Here is a 19834-nt window from a genome sequence, read left to right on the forward strand (position 1 = left end):
TTCACTGAGCTGACGTGTGAGTGTACAAGAGTTTGTATGTACATGCGTTGTCCCTTTAAGAAGCTACGTCAGTCAGGGTCTTAACAAGTTCTCCAACAAAAAACAATTAAAGTCCGGGAAATTTGGAGCTTTTCTTTAGCCTAATAATTACTAGGGCATTAAGTATGACTAAATAGTAATTTGCAGTTTGTATTTAGGGAATTTGAGCAACGATTTAAATGGTAATTATCAATAACCTTCCGGGCAACCAAAAGATCGGCAGCCAAAAGACCGGCGACCAATCGACCGTGTACCAAAAATTTGATTTAAAATTAAACTCTCTTTCAATCAGTGCACCATCAACCCGTAAAATCGGGCACAACAACTTGCCAATACTGCTTTCAAGCCCACATTATTCAATAGCGGTGATTGCTACGTACGCAAGTTAGCGGGAAAACCAGATGTCAATCAATGACGGTTACCCAACCCGTTTCTGAGCTGTCAATACGCATTGTGTCAAAACGCTTGCCACAAAATTGTCGCTGTGTTATTTGAATGAAACAAACACCCGAGCGCAAGCATTCATTTACTCTAACCTTGCTTCTTTTTTTTTGTTTTTGTTTTGCATGCATCACTCCACCCCCACTGACCCACACATAAAGTAATTTTACTGGCGTTGTGGTTATTGTTGGAGCCAAGCTTGAGGATTAGGGGATAGTTGAGCACAGACATAGCGGGATGGCACACTGAGTCATGAGGTAAGATTCAAGTATTTTCAACTATTTTTATATATTTCAATGAATAGAGTGTCTGTCTGTCTATTTTATTTGTATTTTTTTTTTGTCAAACCGATGCCCTTGAACACGATGTTGCTCGATTTTAGCTGTATTTGGTCAGTTTTTTGTTATTGTGATACATAATAGTATCAGGTTTTGCCCTTAAGTGGCTTTAAATATATATACAGTGGTACCTCGAGATACGAGCTTAATCCGTTCCGGGACTGAGCTCGTATGACAAGTTACTCGTAACTCGAGGTAAAGTTTCCCATTGAAATGAATGGGAAACAATTTAATTCGTTCCAACTCTCTGAAAAAAACACCAGAAACAGGATATTGGATTGAAAAAAAATGTTTTATTTCTTATAATTCGCCATATATTGACAAAGTAATAAATAACGAGTGGTTTAATAGAAATAAAGTGTTTAATCTAACTAAAATTGGCCGGATTTCGCCGAGGGGAGAGGGGCTTCGTTTTTTTTTTCCCTCCACACAACGCACTCGTAAACAGAACAAACACTCCACCCTCACGTTCGCTATCGATGGGCTGTTTGCTGTCGTACTATTCCCTTCAAAATATTCCGAAAATGATGCACACAAATGTCCTCACAATCGGAGAACGCACGACCACTTGCCAACGAGCAGCAAGCAGTCTTATCAGCGATCGCCCCGCTGCTCATCTTCTTCTTCTTCTTCTTCTTCTTCTTTTTCACCTCAGGCGCCTGAGGATTACCCTCAGCAGCGCTAGGGCTGCCACTGGAACACGGATAAGTTCATCCAGGGAGTTGCCCAAGCCGCGATGGTAGCGTTCGGTCATTAAGGCCGGACAGCGGAGCCATAAGTGTTCAGACGACTCTGTTTCCTCGTCGCACAGGCGGCAGCGATCCGAGTCGGATTTCTCATGGGAGCTACAGGGGCGCTGGCTAGCGGCTCCTTTTAGCTTGTAGCATCTGTGTTCGCGTCCCATCGAACGGCGCCTATGATAGAGTTGCTGCCGGGGATACTTTTGCGAGCACGAGTATACTTCATTACCCAGAAAGCCCTCTTTTCACCGCGCATGCGCGTTGTGCGTTTCCTGGTCTGAATAGCTCATCCGGTGCTCGTAAATATTGTTATACACGAAAGATATGCCAAAAAAAATGCCATGGCAACCTGGCTTGGTCGCATGACGAAACTTTGACCGCATCACGGGCGAATTATTCGATCGAAATTTCCCCCGTAAGACGAGCATTCCGTATGACGAACGGTCGTATGACGAGGTACCACTGTATATATATATATATATATATATATATATATATATATATATATATATATATATATATATATATATATTTATATATATATATTTATATATATATGGTACCCTTAATTTTCATTGGCTCCTATTGACGGCGCCATTTTTGTCCAATCCATTTCGACAGGGAGAAGGCGATGGAACATTTATTAGAGTTGTTTCTTGAGTATATAAGAGTGTGTGTAACATCATATGACGTTGTTAGGTTGTGTGTTTGCATGCACGTGTAAACGTACTCGCAATTCCACCCCATTGGAAAATGTCTTTGCATTTCTTACTCATTTGAATAGCTTCATCGGATCGTTTACTTTTCTTTTGCTCTAACATGCCAACATATTTCATGCCAAAGTGGTATACTTTTATCATTTTTAAGGGTTTAGGGCAGGGGTGTCAGACTCGAGTTGGTTCGCGGGCCGCTTTAACGTCAACTTGATTTCACATGGGCCGGACCATTTTAGATATAATATTTAGATTTTTTTATTTTTATAAATGGATTAAAAGAACTGGATTAAAAGCCCTGAATATTCCGTTTTTTATAGATCTAAAACAATGTTTATTTGAGCTTTTATATATATCTATATATTTTTAGATTTTACAAAATGATTTTTGAACTAAAAACACGGAAAAAATGGATTAAAAAATTACAATTATTGATTTAAAAGGGGGAAAATCAGGAAATTTAATATACATCTATACCAGGGGTAGGGAACCTATGGCTCGGGAGCCACATATGGCTCTTTTGATGGGTGCATATGGCTCTCCACTAACCTGTGAGGTAAACTATGGAAACTGCTGGTGAGAAAACGCAGGAATAGGAGCGTTACGTTGGTAATATGGCATTGACACTACCCCAGCGCCTTATTAATCTTTTTTTTCATTACACTCTTTTGCATGGATTTTCTCATTGATACTCATTGATTAGCAACAACGTAACAATGTTGTCAAAAGAATTCAGAGACTTTTTGTACTTTAAAAGTGGTGAAGTGACTAAAAAAGGCACACATTTTCATGTATGTTGACTTTTAAATTCGGAGCATGGCTCTCAAGGATTAACATTAAAAAAATATGAATTGTTTATGGCTCTTTCCATCAAAAAGGTTCCCGACCCCTGATCTATACTCTTCATTTTAATTTGATCCTAAAACAAAAAGTCGGCACTCATGATTTACTTTCCCGGGCCACACAAAATGATGCGGCGGGCCAGATTTGGCCCCCGGACCGCCACTTTGACACACGTGGTTTAGGGGTATTATTAAATTATTTTTAAAATTAGCTTGGTGCTAATCAATGTAAACATGCTTAAGAAATATCCAAGTTACAAAAGCACTTCTGGAACCAATTTTGTAAGTAGAAGTAGCACTGTACTTTAAATGGCTAGTCACAGGACTTATAGTGTTCTGAAAAATACGTCCCACGTTTGCACGCACATCGGCGCTTATCGATCTGTGAGGCGTTTGCGTCCGCACGGCCTGTTTTGTCAGCTTATCACACTTGTGTCACCGCATCTCGACGCTTTGCGTGCGCGCCTCCGCGTGTGTGCCTGTTACTGTTGGCCATGTGTGAATGTGAATGAAGTCTATCCCCGCTGGCCCAGATGCCAGCTAAATCATCATCACCGGCGGCCGCTGCGCAGTACTGCTAAGCTGGAACATTTGGCAGCAAGTCGGCAGTAAATGTGGAAGAAAAAAACAAACGAGAAATAAGGGACGTTGAGTTGAGGAATTGAAAGGCGCTGGAAGTTGGAGCACGGGAGCTCGTCTTCTGCCGGCTTGATTTTATTGCTACTTTTCCCTGTAAAAAATGGAGCCTTGTGATGATGAAGATGAACTTGGACGGTTAAACGCCTTTGAGTGAGTCTTAACTTGACTTTTTGTAATATCTTGATTATGGCTGCTTTTAGGGGGATTTTGTGTCTTTGTGTGGATGTGGACTGTATCCGTGCCACTTGTTTTGAAAAGTAGACCTTTTATTTTGCTGCTAATATTAGAGGACGGCATACTTGTTTGTAAAGTGATCACTATCCACTAATTGCTGATGGCGTTGGACGCCTAAGCTATCTGAAGTGGGAGGGATGGCATTTGTTCTTTTGCGCCAATGTTGAAAATTTTCAACTCATGGCAGCCTACCACTTCAAACGGATTGGATGTCTACTTGTAATCAGCTAATTTGGGGGGATTGTGGGATTTTTAGGCATTTTGGTTGAGTTTGAGGTAGCCATTTTTAGTTTTTTTGCTTATCAGGACATCATTGTCCTCGATTTACAACTACTGCATTATCTCGCATATAAGCCATATTTGTAACTCAAAAAAATGATGACCCAATCAAGGGTACATCTTATATGCGCTTATACAGCATTGCTATACTTTTTTTCATCAGTAGATGTCGGCAAATTAACATTTACTCTCTGTTGGTTATTTTCTGTTTAGCAGTAAGAAAACAACCATTACTGGTTGAATTACTAACTTGATTATGATATTGACCCTAATACAGTGAGTGGTACCTCGACATACGATCAGCTCGTGATACGACGAAAATTTCGATCGAATAATTCGCCCGCGATACGATCAAAATTTCGAGATGCGACCAAGCCAGGTGGCCATGACATGAGAGGCTGTTTATCATTGTAGCGCACTGTCTTTTTTTGTCGCATCTCTTTCGTCTAAACAGATATCTACGAGCACATGGCAGCCTACCACTTCAGATGGATTGGATGTCTACTTGTAATCAGCTAATTTGGGCGGATTGTGGGACTTTTAGGTATTTAGGTTGAGTTTGAGGTAGCCATTTTTGGTATTTTTTTGCTTATCGCATGTGTCCCTATCAGTTTGGTCACGAATGGAGAGAAACTGGGTTTTGGTGAGAAAAGTCCAAGGAAAAAAATAACACAAACAAAAGTTGTTGTTTTTTTAATTTTTTTATTATTTCTTTTTTCTTTTTTTCTTTTTTTTCATTTTAATTTTCATTTTTTTTTTTTCATTTTTTTTTTTTTCATTTTTATTATTATTTTTTTTTACACTGCTGCTTTTGAGCCTAATCATGAACTCCTGCCTCCACTGGATTGACGAGGCGCCAGATCGCTGCATCATTGTCAAAGGATTACAGCACTTGGGCGATAGGTCATTGGTCAAAAAACACGTGGCCCAAAAAAAAAGACCAGAAATGAAATCGGTGCAACTGATGCAGAGTCTGCCTTTGACTTAAGCATCAAAACTACTACAAATATTGAAACGTTGACTCGGCAACTGCTGTTTTGTCTCATTTGGATTTTTTTTTTTTATCAAGTGGAACATTTCGGAGAGTGATTACGGATTCTTGGAAATTCTTGCAAAATAATAATCTGGACTAACTAGTATTTTGCACTGATATTCTTTATTTTCTGAGACAGATTCTTACAACTGCACCAAAAATATATAATTTTTAAAATGTAATTATTACTGCAGATTCACGTGAGATCAACTGATGTCCATCATTAAAAGTTAGAGGAGGTCAATAACCGATATCTGGATATTCCGATATTCAATTATGTGTAAAAATTGGTGTAAAAAATTGGAATAATGCAAGCACTGAACTTCATTGGACTTAATTAAATCAGACAAGCATGTGTTTTGATATATTAAAGAAATGATAAGTCAGAATGATCGATTCCACCCATATATTTATAAGAAATGTACAGTAATCCCTCAATTATCACGGTTAATGTAGACCAGACATGGCTGTGATAAACGCAAAAACGCGAAGTAGGGTCATCCATATTTAAAAAAAATAAAAAATAAATATATATATAATTAAAAAAACAAAATTTATATATATTATAAAAAAATAAATAAAAAAAAAATACATTTTTTTAATTTTTTTTATTTTTTATTTTTTTTAAATAGGGGTGACCCTGCTTTCTGGTTTTTCGTTTATCGCGGCCATGTCTGGTCTACATTAAACGTGATAATCGAGGGATTGCTCATTTCTTTAGTATATCAACACGTCTGTCTGATTTAATTAAGTTCAATGTTTTTTTTTAATTAATTTTTTACTTCACTCCTGAGTCCTAGTAGCAAGCAGAGGACAGAGGAGTGGCTTCTGATTGTGCATTTCAGCGTGAATTTTCACATTTTTATGAACTTTAAAAAGAAAAGAAAAGAAATTAATTGCGAATTTCAGCCTGGATTTTCCCATTTTTTATGAATAAAAAAAAATGGAATAAAAAAAAATCCCCCAGAAAAAAAATCTGCAATGTAGTGAAGCCGCGATATTCGAGGGATTACTGTATTGAGTATTCTTACAACTTTTGTCAATGTAATTTGCATTTTTGTTGCTACTGATTGTGTGAATGTGTGTTGGGGGCGGGTCTTCACTCGGCACGTTCAGAAGGAGGGCATCCGAGACACGTCTCATTACCAACAAAGGGCGCCGAATTGAAGCATAATTGCGGCAAGTCTCTTGATGTGTTCAAGATAAAAGATCCCTTAACAAGCAGCCGTGACAGGTTGTCTATGATAGGCGTGGCTGTTGAACGGAGATGTTGTACTAACCCATAATCTGATCTAAAGGGCGCATATGGGATTATAAAAGTGAGTAAGTAGAGTGCCTCTCTTTAATTATATATCATGGAAACTGTGGCCAACTTTACTGCATGATGTTGGTGCTGAGATTTGGCCGTTAAGGCCAGACTGACTTCTAGGCCAATTGGGTCAGAGGCTGATTACTTGGTTGCCAGGTACTTAAAATCTCCTCCTGTCAATCTTTTTTTTCCCTGCCTGACAGCAGAAGAAATCAAAATGGAGTCAAAACAGCATCATACAGTTTTAATTTCATTCAACCTTGCTTTACTACAAGTTTTTTTTTATCTTAGACAGCCTTTTTTAGGACGTTTTCACACCGGAAAAGTCCGTAGTTGGCTTTATGGCTTTATAATGTGTGAATAATTTCTCACACAAGTTGCACCCTCGGCCAAATGTATCGATTTATAGTCCGGAAAATACGATATTTGAGTATGACTAGTTCCCAAGAGCCACCGTCCTATATTTAGCGTAAAAGATGATCACGCCATTGACGAGCAAGGCAATTGCATCAATAACTTGTTTGCACTTTAGCTCCGCCCCTCCTCCCGGGTGTGCAGTATGTGTGAGATGGCAAGTTTAATTGACAAGGGGCCATTGTGTATGGTTGTTCGATACTTTTGTTGTAGTTGTTGTTGAGGTCCGCAGGCTAATAGAGGAAAACAATTATCTAAGAGGGGAAAAGTCGTTATAGCAATGAAATCCAAGGAAGATAAAGTTGTTAAAAAATAAATAAAAGTGGAGATTTACAGTGTCGTGGAGTGCGGCCAGAACCATGTGCGGTCGATTGGTCGCCGGTCTTTTGGTCGCCGGTCTTTTGGTCGCCAGTCTTTTGGTCGCCGTCTTTTGGTCGCCGGTCTTTTGGTTGCGGTCTTTTGGTCGCCGTCTTTTGGTCGCCCCGACCGCGACAACGGGCGACCAAAAGACCGGCGACAAAACAAGGTAAAACAACATGGTCTACACATCAATAAAAGCCAACGATGGCCATGAGCATTTTCACTGAGCCGACGTGTGAGTGTAGAAAAGTTTGTATGTACATGCGTTGCCCCTTTAAGAAGCTATGTCATTCAGGGTCTTAACAAGTTCTCCAACAAAAAACAATAAAAGTCCGGGAAATTTGGAGCTTTTCTTTAGCCTAATAATTACTAGGGCATTAAGTATGACTAAATAGTAATTCACAGTTTGTATTTAGGGAATTTGAGCAACAATAAATGGTAATTATCAATAACCTTCCCGGCGACCAAAAGACCGGCGACCAAAAGATTGGCGACCAAAAGACCGGCGACCAAACGACCGTGTACCGGCCAGAACTACAGCGACCAATCGACCGTGCACCGGCCAGAACTACAGCGACCAATCGACCGTGTACCGGGCAGAACTACGGTGCCATTTTGATTGGCCCATAAAAGAATTTTTGCAATATCATTGGATATGGCATGCACAAGAAGGTTAAGTTCAGGATAGATTCTGTTGCACTTCTCATTTTAAACACTAGATGGACCTAGTCATCCAAGCCCCCCATTATTGGCTCAGGTGTCCAAATCTGACATGTTGAAATCAATTATGGAAACTACTTTGGCCTCTGATGATAAAATGGTGGCTTTGAAGTCGGTTTTCTGACTTTGTGACGTTAATCTCAGAATTCGGACTAAAGTCTGAATTTAAATTTGGAATTTAAAAACAGACTTTAGTCTCAGAATTCAGATTTGAAAATCAGAATACTGGGATTAAAATCAGAATTCTGAAATACTCATTTTAAATACATACATTTCTATAAAAACCTGTTTTTTTCTGCATTTTTGATGTCATTGGACATTTTCTCTATTTTTTATCCCAGTAAATGTCCAATCGAATTGGACTGGCGGGCTGGCAGCGATGCTTCCGATCATTTCCTTCCCTCTCAGTCAAAATAAATTGGACATCTATCAGCGTCAGTGGCACCCAATGATTTAATGCTTAAAATAAATACACGTACATCTTTTTAACACATTGAAGTAGACAAAAATTCAAATTGGACCTTTGATTCCACACTGGGAAGTCTGGCATTGAGTATATCTTTAATTGCCATTGACGATGATAGGCGTCCAATCCAATTTGACTTAGTTTTGTCGCCGCTAGCCTCGAAATGTGTTCATTTTTAGGCGTTTTTAAACTCAAAAATAACATTTGACTTTTAAGGCTTAGCGGTTGAGAATTTGAATTCTTCTCTTTTGAAATGCTTGACCCGACTACAGTAACAACTTGACTGCCTTTCGTTGCTTAATTTATGTTCTTTTACGCAATTTATGCGGACCGCAATTCCAGGTGGAATGAATGGATTAGATGGTAAAGCGTTAAGTATCGAAATTAGCATAATGGATTTCCTGCTTAGTGAGATGTTTAGTTTGGAAAAGAAACGGCTGTATAATGAGCTGACTACTTAAGTTAGTTGAGTCCTCTTAAAAGATTTTTTCTCGTGTCTTTTGACGGCATGCGTTCGACCATGGCAGTCAAACATGTGGGCCGCGGGCCAGAAGCAGCCCGCCGGGGAGTAGGATCTGGTCCGCCGTGACTGGACGTTTGGTCGCCGGACGTTTGGTCGCCGGACGTTTGGTCGCCGGACGTTTGGTCGCCGGATGTTTAGTCGCCCGGACGTTTGGTCGCCCGGATGTTTGGTCGCCGGATGTTTGGTCGCCCGGATGTTTGGTCGCCCGGGCGTTTAGTCGCCCGGACGTTTGGTCCCCCGGACGTTTGGTCGCCGGACGTTTGGTTGCCCGGGTGAATATAATTTTTAGAGCTGGTTTCAACAGTAGATATTTAGATATTAAACTCTCTCTCTCATGAATATAATTTTGAGAGCTGGTTTCAACAGTAGATATTTAGATATTAAACTCTCTCTCATGAATATAATTTTGAGAGCTGGTTTCAACAGTAAACTCTCTGTCGTGTTGTCAAACGTCTGGCGACCAAACGTCCGGGCGACCAAACGTCCGGCAACCAAACGTCCGGCAACCAAACGTCCGGGCGACCAAACGTCCGGCGACCAAATGTCCGATTACCCTGGTCCGCAGGGGGTTGTTCTGAGTGACAGGCACTTTGAAGCTCATTCATAATGTACATCCAGAATGATATGCTTGTATATTTTTGGACAAGGGTGCTGTAAAATCAGCATTTGAGGAGTTTTTTTGTGAGTCTGTGTACTACTGCAGTTTGCTCAATTTCCTATCTGCAATCACATTCATTCGTTCGTCCCCTGCCGTAAGTGGCAGCCAACGATTTGACAAAAAAAATGCACCAAAAACCACATGAAGTCACCTGGAAATCCCCCCAACAACAGGAATGCTACCCAGAAAGTCCCTCAAAATCCCTAAAAATGATTCAAAATATACCAAGTCACCTGTAAGTACCCTAAAATGGAAGCGAAAAAATAAATGAACTCGCAACAAGCTATTGACAAAGACAGATGTCCAACGAACGTTCAGACAAAACGGATTGGACGTCTAGCGCCATCAATGACGGCCTGGAAGTTAACTTTTTTATGCCAAAAATAACCTGGTCCGACCGGTCCACATATGGTCCAGTGGCCCGCAAACCAAACTTGAGTTTGACACCCCTGCATTAGACTCACCTGGGTGACCCCTTAAACAACTCGGGCATGCGGCAGATTGCTATTTTTTTATGTGAAGACACATAAATCCCGCTACAATCATTTCACGGGGAGGGTATTTATTAAGATGACAGCATGAGGTATGACCGTGCTTAATATTCAGACTCATATTTTCATGGAAATCTGGCATTGAAGGTGCAATGAGATGGTGAGCTTATTAAAAAAAATGGAAAATGTCAGGACGACTGTCTTTTTACATGCAGAAAACAAATCTGGCTGTCTGTCTTCGTGGCTATTCTACCCAATAGAATGCGTCAGGGAACGCCCCCTTTTTTCAGTAATTCCGGTTGTGATGTCACAACCAGAATTTATGATCTTCCTTTCTACTGCTGCGTTAGCTAGCCAGTTGGCACATGTTTACAGAATGGAAAGCCAAAGGCCAGATTGCTAGCAGGATGCAAAAATCAGATGTTTATTCTGGGTGTGACATAGATTTAGACATTAGATTTTTTTGTATTTTTTGGCAGCAGAGAAAGGAACACTAATTAGGATCTGATTTTTTTACAGGGAGTCCTCGATTTACAACTACTGCATATTCTCGCATATAAGCCGTATTTGTAACTAAAAAAATGATGACCCAATCATGGGTACATCTTATATGCGCTTATACAGCATTGCTATACTCTTTTTCATCAGTAGATGTCGGCAAATTAACATTTACTCTCTGTTGGTTATTTTCTGTTTTGCAGTAAGAAAACAACCATTACTGGTTGAATTACTAACTTGATTATGATATTGACCCTAATACAGTGGTACCTCGACCTATGATCAGCTCGTGGTACGACGAAAATTTCGATCGAATAATTTGCCCGCGATACGATTAACATTTCGAGATGCGACGAGGCCAGGTGGCCATGACATGAGAGGCTGTTTATCATTGTAGCACACTGTCTTTTTTGCCGCATCTCTTTCGTGTATAACAGATATCTACGAGTACTGAACGATTTATTCAGACGAGTTTCGACCAAGAAACGCACAACCCGCATGCGCGGGCAAAAAGAGGGCTTTCTGGGTAATGAAGTATACTCGTGTACACAACACCGCCCAATTTTAGTTATATTAAACACATTTTATTACTATTAAACCACTACTTATGTGTTACTTTGTTAATAGATGGCGAATTAGAAGAAAAAAAAACATTTTTTTCAATCCAATATCCTGTTTTTGGTGTTTTTTCAGAGGGTTGGAACAAATTAATTTGTCTTTAATTCATTTCAATGGGAAACGTTCGCTCAAGTTACGAGAAGCTCGACATACGATCTCAGTCCCGGAACGGATTAAGATCGTATGTCGAGATACAACTGTAATGTGCTTTTGATTCAAACAGTATCTCAGGCATACCACTTGTGATGATTTTTCTTTGGATTTTCCCTCCAATGTAACACATTTGTACTCCCTATTAAAACCATGAATATGGAGGTGAAAATTGGGAATCAGGGCGCGGCTTATACGCGAGAAATTGTCAAATTCAACGATTTTAAGGCAATGTTAAGGGTGCGGCTTATAGGCGGGTGCTGCTTACGTGGGAGAAAATACGGTAAATTCCATTCCTATGCTAGCGACATAACCCACAAATTCCACTTGAGTCATATTCCATTGTTAAAGTCAATAGTATATGAAAAATAATATACCGTAGTACATATACAATAATTGCCAATGGTTTATTTGCAAGCCAAAGCACAGAACATGACTGCTAATACCAAAACCATCTCATCCACTCATTCAAAGTTTCCAAACTGGCAACAATAAGTATTGCGCAGTTTGGTCTCCATCTTTGAAATGAAATCTCCGCCTTCTCGTCTGACCTTTGTCTCTCACTCCAGCCTCGCTTATATTTTCACTCTCACACCCTGCCTCGTTTCCGACCCCGTTCCCATCCACGCCCAATCAGATTAGACTACGAGGGAATAGCGAGAGATTGCTTGTTGGATTATAAACAGCAGCGTGGGTAAAAAAAAAAATCAATGATCTCATTGTTAGGAAGCATTACCAGGTGTGTGTGCATCCATGCTTCTTGCCTATAATAATAATTATCTTGAATTTGAGATAAATGTAGTTATGTTTATTTATTTATTTATGATTGATTGGTATGAGTCTCAATTTAGATTTAGTCTATATATTGAAATTGGTGGTAACAGTAATAACTGGTCACATTTTGATGCTCCTCCCATTTGCATGGTAAATGAGCTGATGATGCTTCCGGTATAAAACATTATTAAAAAATTATATAAAACAATGATTATTTAGTTTTTGGGCTTTATACTTGATTGGTTTACTTAAAAGAAAGGAAGCGTTGATGTTTTGATTTAAGCTAAATGTTAAATTGTCCTCTAATATATTCTATTTTTGTAGAAAAAACATTTAAAAATGTTGTTTTAAACTTTTGAATATTATCATAGGGGTCATTTTATCGTTTGTGTATAAATGTCATGCAAATCCCCTGATTTGCTCGCGCCCAGTGCTCCTTCGCCAGTAGCTAATCGCTATGCTAGCAGATGTACTGCATGTATAGGCAAGTGCTAAATGTTTTTATTTTCTTTGTATAAAACTAATAATATTAATATGTGGCAGTGATAATTAAAATTAAGGCAGTATAAAAGTATAAAGTATGATTTTACCGTATTTACTCGCATATAAGCTGTGTTTTTCGCTCAAAAAATGATGACTGAATCAAGGGTATGGCTTATATGCGCATAAAAAGACGATATGCATGAAACTGAAAGGTGACAAAGACGAAACGCCATAAGAAAATGCAGTCATTTTTTTCAAAATAGAGAAAAGGTAAACAGATCGATCGCTAAAATATCAGCCTTGATACCTGCGTAAAGTGTACCCCATGCTATTATTGCACCCAAAGACTTGGTGAACACTATACTGCTACGGACACACTTCCTGGGTCTGTCTTATACGCGAATAAATTTGGTATGTCATAAAATATATCATTTAGGTTTAATCAGTTGTTAACACAGAAAGTATTTTTTTAATAAAAGTCGCTATTTTGCAGGCATTTTATTTTTTCCTTGCATTTAATGCTCTTTTGAAAGTGCAATCTTGGCACTGATGGATTTGCCTGCCAAAATAAAAGCCACATTAGCATGAACAAATCTTTTTGTTTCTCCTAAAATGTCAATGTAACACATTCAATGTCTCTTATTTGATGACTCCATTAATCCATTCATGGAAATATTTATTTAGTTTATTTATTTTCACTGGCAATCTCCCAGTCAAAATGAGTTGGACATCCACTTCCGTCAATGGCACTGAACTGAAATGTTAATGAAGTCATTTATTTTGTTTGACTGGCTCCGCCTTTCCGGTCCAAAGGCGACAGAGTCGAGAAAGATGTTCAACTTAATGATTTTCCGCACGCATCAAGCACCACCGAGGGGTTGAATATCTTTCCAAAATCAATGCAAAACACTCTGTGGTTCACACTGACATGACGACCTTGGACTGTATTATTATTCATGTGATGTCGTAGTCCACCCCCCAGCCATCTGTCCTCATTGTAATAAGTATCACTGTTTTAAATCAGCCAAGTGGAGGGCCGGCACAACAGTCTTGTCAAATAAAAAGATGGTCCTGCAGTCCGGCCCATCGGGTATAGCACGTTTTCTAAATCTTTTGCCTGCATCGCAACAGGGACAAAAGACTTGTCAAAGTTTGAATCACAACTGGTTAACTGCGTGCCATGTGACCACCAGAGGTGGGTAGAGTAGCCAAACATTTTACTCATTTAAGACTTGTGTTACTTCGAAATAAAGTAAAAATAGTCATCCCCAAAAATATACTCAAGTAAAAAAAATGGTGGAATGTATACCGTATTTTCCGCACTATAAGGCGCAACGAAAAATACTTTTCTGAAAAGCCGGCAGGGTGTCTTATGATCCGATGCACCTTATAGATCAGGGGTTGGGAACCTGTGGCTTGGGAGCCATATGTGGCTCTTTCCATAGGTGCGTATGGCGCTCCACTAACCTGTGAGGTAAAATATGGAAATCACTGGTGAGAGAGCTGAGTCCCGAACGCACTAATGTGAGCGTCACTGTGGCGTTGACACTACCTCTACCACCACTTTAATCATAATTTTGTTTTTTATTACTCTTCTGCATGCATGATATCATTGATACTGATTTATTAGCAACAGCATAACAATGTTGTCAAAAGAATTCTGAGACTTTTTGGACTTTAAAAGTGGTGAAATGACAAAAAAAAAGCACACTTTTCATGTATTTTTACTTTTCAATTCTGAGAATGGCTCTCAAGAAATAACATTAGAAAATATGAATTGTTTATGGCTCTCTCTGTCAAAAAGGTTCCCGACCCCTGTTATAGATGGATCGATATTGGTTACTCATTGTATAAAAATCCCTTTAGGACAGCTCGTTAAGTTCATGTATTACACAACCACTACTACTAGTACTGCAACTTAATCTAGTGGATATATAATACAACCACCACTACAAGTCTACAACTCCATCTAATGGATCTTTAACACCCCCCTATTACTACTACTATAGATTAATCTAGTGTATATAACACAACACCTACTACGACTACTACTACTATAGATTAATCTAGTGTATATAACACAACACCTACTACGACTACTACTACTATAGATTAATATAGTGTATATAACACAACCCCTACTACGACTACTACTACTACAGATTAATCTAGTGTATATAACAAACCCCTACTACGATTACTACTACTACTATAGATTAATCTAGTGTATATAACACAACCCCTACTACGATTATTACTACTACTACTATAGATTAATCTAGTGTATATAACACAACCCCTACTACGACTACTACTACTATAGATTAATCTAGTGTATATAACACAACCCCTACTACGACTACTACTACTATTATAGATTAATCTAGTGTATATAACACAACCCCTACTACTACTACCACCAGTATTGAATAATCATTGTATGTATTTCCCTTTTGCAAAGCTCCATCTAGTTGATTTATAACACAACCCCTAACCACTACTACAGTTTCATCTAGTAAACATATAATACAACCACTAGTACTACAGCTTCATCTAGTGGATCTATAACACCCCTTATTACTACTACTACTATAGATTAATTTAGTGTATATAACACAACCCCTACTACGACTACTACTATAGATTAATCTAGTGTATATAACACAACCCCTACTTCTACTACAACCACCAATAATGAATAATCATTGTATGTATTTCCCTTTTGCAAAGCTCCATCTAGTTGAGTTATAACACAACCCCTAACCACCACTACAGTTTCATCTAGTAAACATATAATACAACCACTACTACTACAGCTCCATCTAGTGGATCTATAACACCTCCCCATTATTACCTATTACTACTCCCACTACAGCAGGGGTGCGCAATACGTCGATCGCGAGCTACCAGTCGATCCCTAAGGTACTATTGGTAGATCGAATGACAGTAAGATTTGATCCAGAAACAAAAAATTAAACAGCGCCATCGCGAGCCCAAGCATGATTACTACCTCCCTACACGATTTAGGGTCCTGCTGCATGAGGTAGATCATCAGCATACATAACTGCTGAGCTTTGTCAGGGGCCCGGAAAAAAGGGTGCATCACGCAACGTTGGCTCCTTGAAAAGTAGTAGTTTGAGCAAAAACAATTTAGCACCCCTGCACTACAGCTTCATCTAGTGTGTATAATACAATCCCCTATTACTACTACTAGCACAGCTCCATCTTGTGGATGTATTATACAATCCCCTACTTCTACAATTACAACCACCACCAATGCATTTTATAATCCGGTGCGCCTTATAGTGCGGAAAATACAGCAATATATTATATTCATTAGTGATAAGAAATAGTTAAAAAAATAATAATACAGTAAGCAAATAATTTACTGTTTGTAACAAATGCAAAAAGTTAAATCTCTGCTTGTACTCCTGCTCTGTTAACTCATGTGTCCCATCCATGTGAAGTGGGAAGCCTGGCAGTAGTCAGTCGCTCCATTTAATGTATCCAGCAGCTAAATTTGACGGTGCAGCTTACGTGCAAACATGTCGTTTTCTTTCTTGATGTCATGCATTGCAGGTCTTGAATACATTGACAAGTGATGTGATAGCTAAGAGAATATTAATCATAATCATGCCACTTTATATTCCACTTCAGTCTTTTATGCGATGCACTGCTGCACACGTGTGTACACAAACGCTTGACGCTTCTATTTAAAAGTTCATTTATTTTGGGATGAAATGGCAGTTATCTTTTTTTCCAAGCATTCAAAAAGATAGTTTAACATTAGAGCAGTGAAATATCTTTTTTTTTTTTTAAATCCCACTGACGACAATAGACAACGTCCAAATCGTCTTGACTGATTGGCTGTTGCTAAAACTTTAAAGTGGGATTATGTATTTTTTTAAGTTGGCACTTAGATTTTTCTGGGGGAAAAAAGTTTGGACACCCTTGAGATAAATTGATGGGGGGGAAATAATCTAAAAAAATAATAAATAAAGAGAAATAAATAAAATTATATAATTGATAAAAAAATTATATGTATATTTATTTTTTTATTTTTTTGTGTCCAAATTCTTGTTCATTTTGAGTAATTTCTTGTTGATTTTAAAGCATTTTTTAGTCTCTCCCTGTTGATTTTTGTGTATTTCTGGGTGATTTTCTGCTGATTTCCGCTTAGTTGTTAATTTTGAAGTATTTTTATGGGTCATTTCTTGTTGATTTTAAGGCATTTTCATGGAACTTTCTGTTGATTTTTGCGCTTTGGTGGTTCATTTCCTGCTCATTTTGGGTGGCTTACTATTTTGGAGTATTTTTATGAGTCACTTCCTGTTTACTTTTTTGTTTTGGGTCACTTTATTTTAGGGCATTTCTGGGGGATCACCTGCTCAATATGAGTCAATTCTTGTTGATTTTAACGGAATTTGCGGTCGCTTCTTGTTGGTTTTTGCACATTTCTCGCTCACTTTTTGATGGTTTTTGAATACTCTATTTATAGTGGATTGGACAGCTTTTCTCAAATATGACAGCCAAATAGTAAAAGTGCTGTAATTCAGACGTGTTTTAATTTTCTGTCTGTCTTCTGACTTTTTACCTATTTTTAATTTCATTTTTACTCACCCAAATTAATTACTTTTGATAGCCCACCCCCACTTTTATGCTATTTTTAGCCACAAATATAATAATCCCCACATTGCTAATCATCCTTCACCTAGCCAATCTAAACACAAACAGTTAAACCGAGATCAGATTAGCATCTTCAACACTACCACTTTTGTCCACCGACGTCGCCAAAATCACAGAAAACGTAACATCATACTTAGCGTGACCGGACGATTCGCCGAAAGACGTTTGGCCGACGGACAGTTCGCTGAACGGACGTTTCGCCGAAATGGGATTCGCGCGCTCGCCCCGCCCCCGGATCGTGTGTGTACATGTTTTTCAACCTCGGCCCGCGGGCCATATATGGCCCGTTACAGATAACATTCATTTAGGAATAACAAGGGCATGTACTGCCCCCCGCTGAACATATTTGTAAATACAAGTACGTACTACACTACAATGTGCTGCCATTTTTTTATATTTTTTATTTTATCCTTGCGTTTAAAGTAGTAGCCATTTGGACACACAATGTAATTTATCAAAGCTGGGGATTGATGTCTGACACTGAGAAAAAACATCACTAGAAGACTTATGTGAAATTCTAAGTGCCTTGGACAGACTAGAGGGCTTAGAGAACAATACCTGAAAACACACACTTTTACTTCTAGTTTAATTTGAAATAATTTCTCATTACTATTTCTGGATTTACAATTTCATTACAGTAGTACTTACTGTTACTACTACTTTATTTTCTCTATTTCTTCTGTCACGTACTGTTCTGCGTGATCTCCAAATGGCTACTACTTTAAACGCAAGGATAAAATAAAAAATATAAAAAATTGGCAGCACATTGTTGTACGTACTTGTATGTAGAAATATGTCCAGCGGGGGGCAGTACTTGCCCTTGTTATTCCTAAATGAATGTTATCTGTAACGGGCCGTATATGGCCCGCGGGCCGAGGTTGAAAAACATGTACACACACGATCCGGGGGCGGGGCGAGCGAATCCCGTTTCGGCGAAACGTCCGTTCGGCGAACTGTCCGTCGGCCAAACGTCCGTCGGCGAAACGTCTTTCGGCGAATCGTCTGAGTACCCACACGTAGTGTTGCAAAACTATACTTTTCACCTCATTTTTCCCTCTCTAGCCAACCAAATTTACGAACGTCTCACTACTTTTATCCGGGAAACATTTTGCTAGCTTCAAATCATCCATTCCCGCCACCAAGTCAACCCCCATTGGACGTTTAGCGTCGTCGATTGGAAACCAAAACCGAACCGGTCAGGCCTACTGACTCGCTCAGTTGCTTTGTTTTTTTGTTTTTGTTTAATCCCATCGGCCATATTTTTATGTTTATCTGGCAACCTCCTCCTGCACGCATTGCCGTCCCTCCCTTCCTCTCGCTGGTTGCGTCCCACCCCTCACCCAGCGTGGTTCACCCCCCCACCCCCCGCATACTCTCAGATGAGCACTCGCTCACTGCAGCTCAACGACGGGACGCCGCGGAAAGGTCTCCAATTTGAGACCCTTTTTTGTCCGTGAAACATGAACAGGGAGGTGGAGAATTTTCAAGGGCAAATCCAGCATCCATTTTCTGACTTTGTGCGAGAATTCTGGTTTTCCCTAAAAGGGTTTGGCGGACTAATGGCATGAAACTGGATTGAAACTGGATTCATTTCCATGTGGGAGGGATCGGGATTTTCAGGACGGTTTGTAGCAAGCTCACATGGATATGTTTGGTTTTTCCAAAATGCAAAATTCCTCTAGGTAAGTGTTAGTGGAGTTATTTTTTTGTTTTTTTTGTCACACCGACAAGTCGCTTAACTTATTGGCCGCCATTGAGGGTGCTTGATGTCCAATTTAATTTTAATTAAGGAAAAAATGCTAATTTGCTCCTCCCTCTCCTAATGGATTGGACATCTTATGCTATCAATAGCGCTGAAATATGAACATTTAAAGCTATGTCGCTTAAATAAAGTGAATGTCCATAGTTCTCAATAGTAGTCAAATACTATGAATAATTATTCTAAAATATAGCTGTAGTGCAAGGGTGTCAAACTCGGGTTGGTTCGCGGGCCACATTAATGTCAACTCGATTTCATGTGGGCTGGACCATTTTAGTTATAATATTTTGATATTTTTATTGAAAATCGAATTAAAAGAACTGGATCAAAAGCCCTAAAGCAATGTTTATTTGAGCTTTTTTTTCTTAGCATTGAAAAATGTATTTTAATCTTTTTTTTATTTCAATAGGAAACGAAATATTTTTTTAAATTATGTTCAATATTAAAGTGGAAAATGGGTACATTTTTAGATTTTACAAAATGATTTTTGAACTAAAAACAGAAAAAAAATGGATTTAAAAATTGCAATGTTTGATTTAATAAAGGGAAAATCAGGAAACATAATATCCATCTATACTCTTCATTTTAATTTGATCCTAAAACAGAAAGTCGGCACTCATTATTAAC

The 19834-nt window shown here is 38.8% G+C and overlaps 1 protein-coding gene across 3 annotated transcripts in view; it reads left to right on the forward strand.

Annotated features, from left to right (window-relative positions):
• Positions 1–597: 597 nt before the first annotated feature.
• LOC144084579 (FERM and PDZ domain-containing protein 4-like) overlaps positions 598–19834 on the forward strand; it is a 53556-nt gene continuing 34319 nt past the window's right edge. Inside the window, exon 1 of one of the 3 annotated variants that reach the window (XM_077613176.1) lies at positions 598–737. In XM_077613176.1, the coding sequence (XP_077469302.1) occupies positions 733–737 (5 nt within the window). In that variant the 5' untranslated portion in view covers positions 598–732. Of the gene's footprint in view, positions 738–3729; positions 3903–18870; positions 19131–19834 lie in introns of those variants that run through there. The other 2 variants (XM_077613158.1, XM_077613167.1) reach the window with 2 other exon arrangements.

This window comes from Stigmatopora argus, chromosome 1 (assembly GCF_051989625.1).
Source record: "Stigmatopora argus isolate UIUO_Sarg chromosome 1, RoL_Sarg_1.0, whole genome shotgun sequence".
Classification (NCBI taxonomy): domain Eukaryota; kingdom Metazoa; phylum Chordata; class Actinopteri; order Syngnathiformes; family Syngnathidae; genus Stigmatopora; species Stigmatopora argus.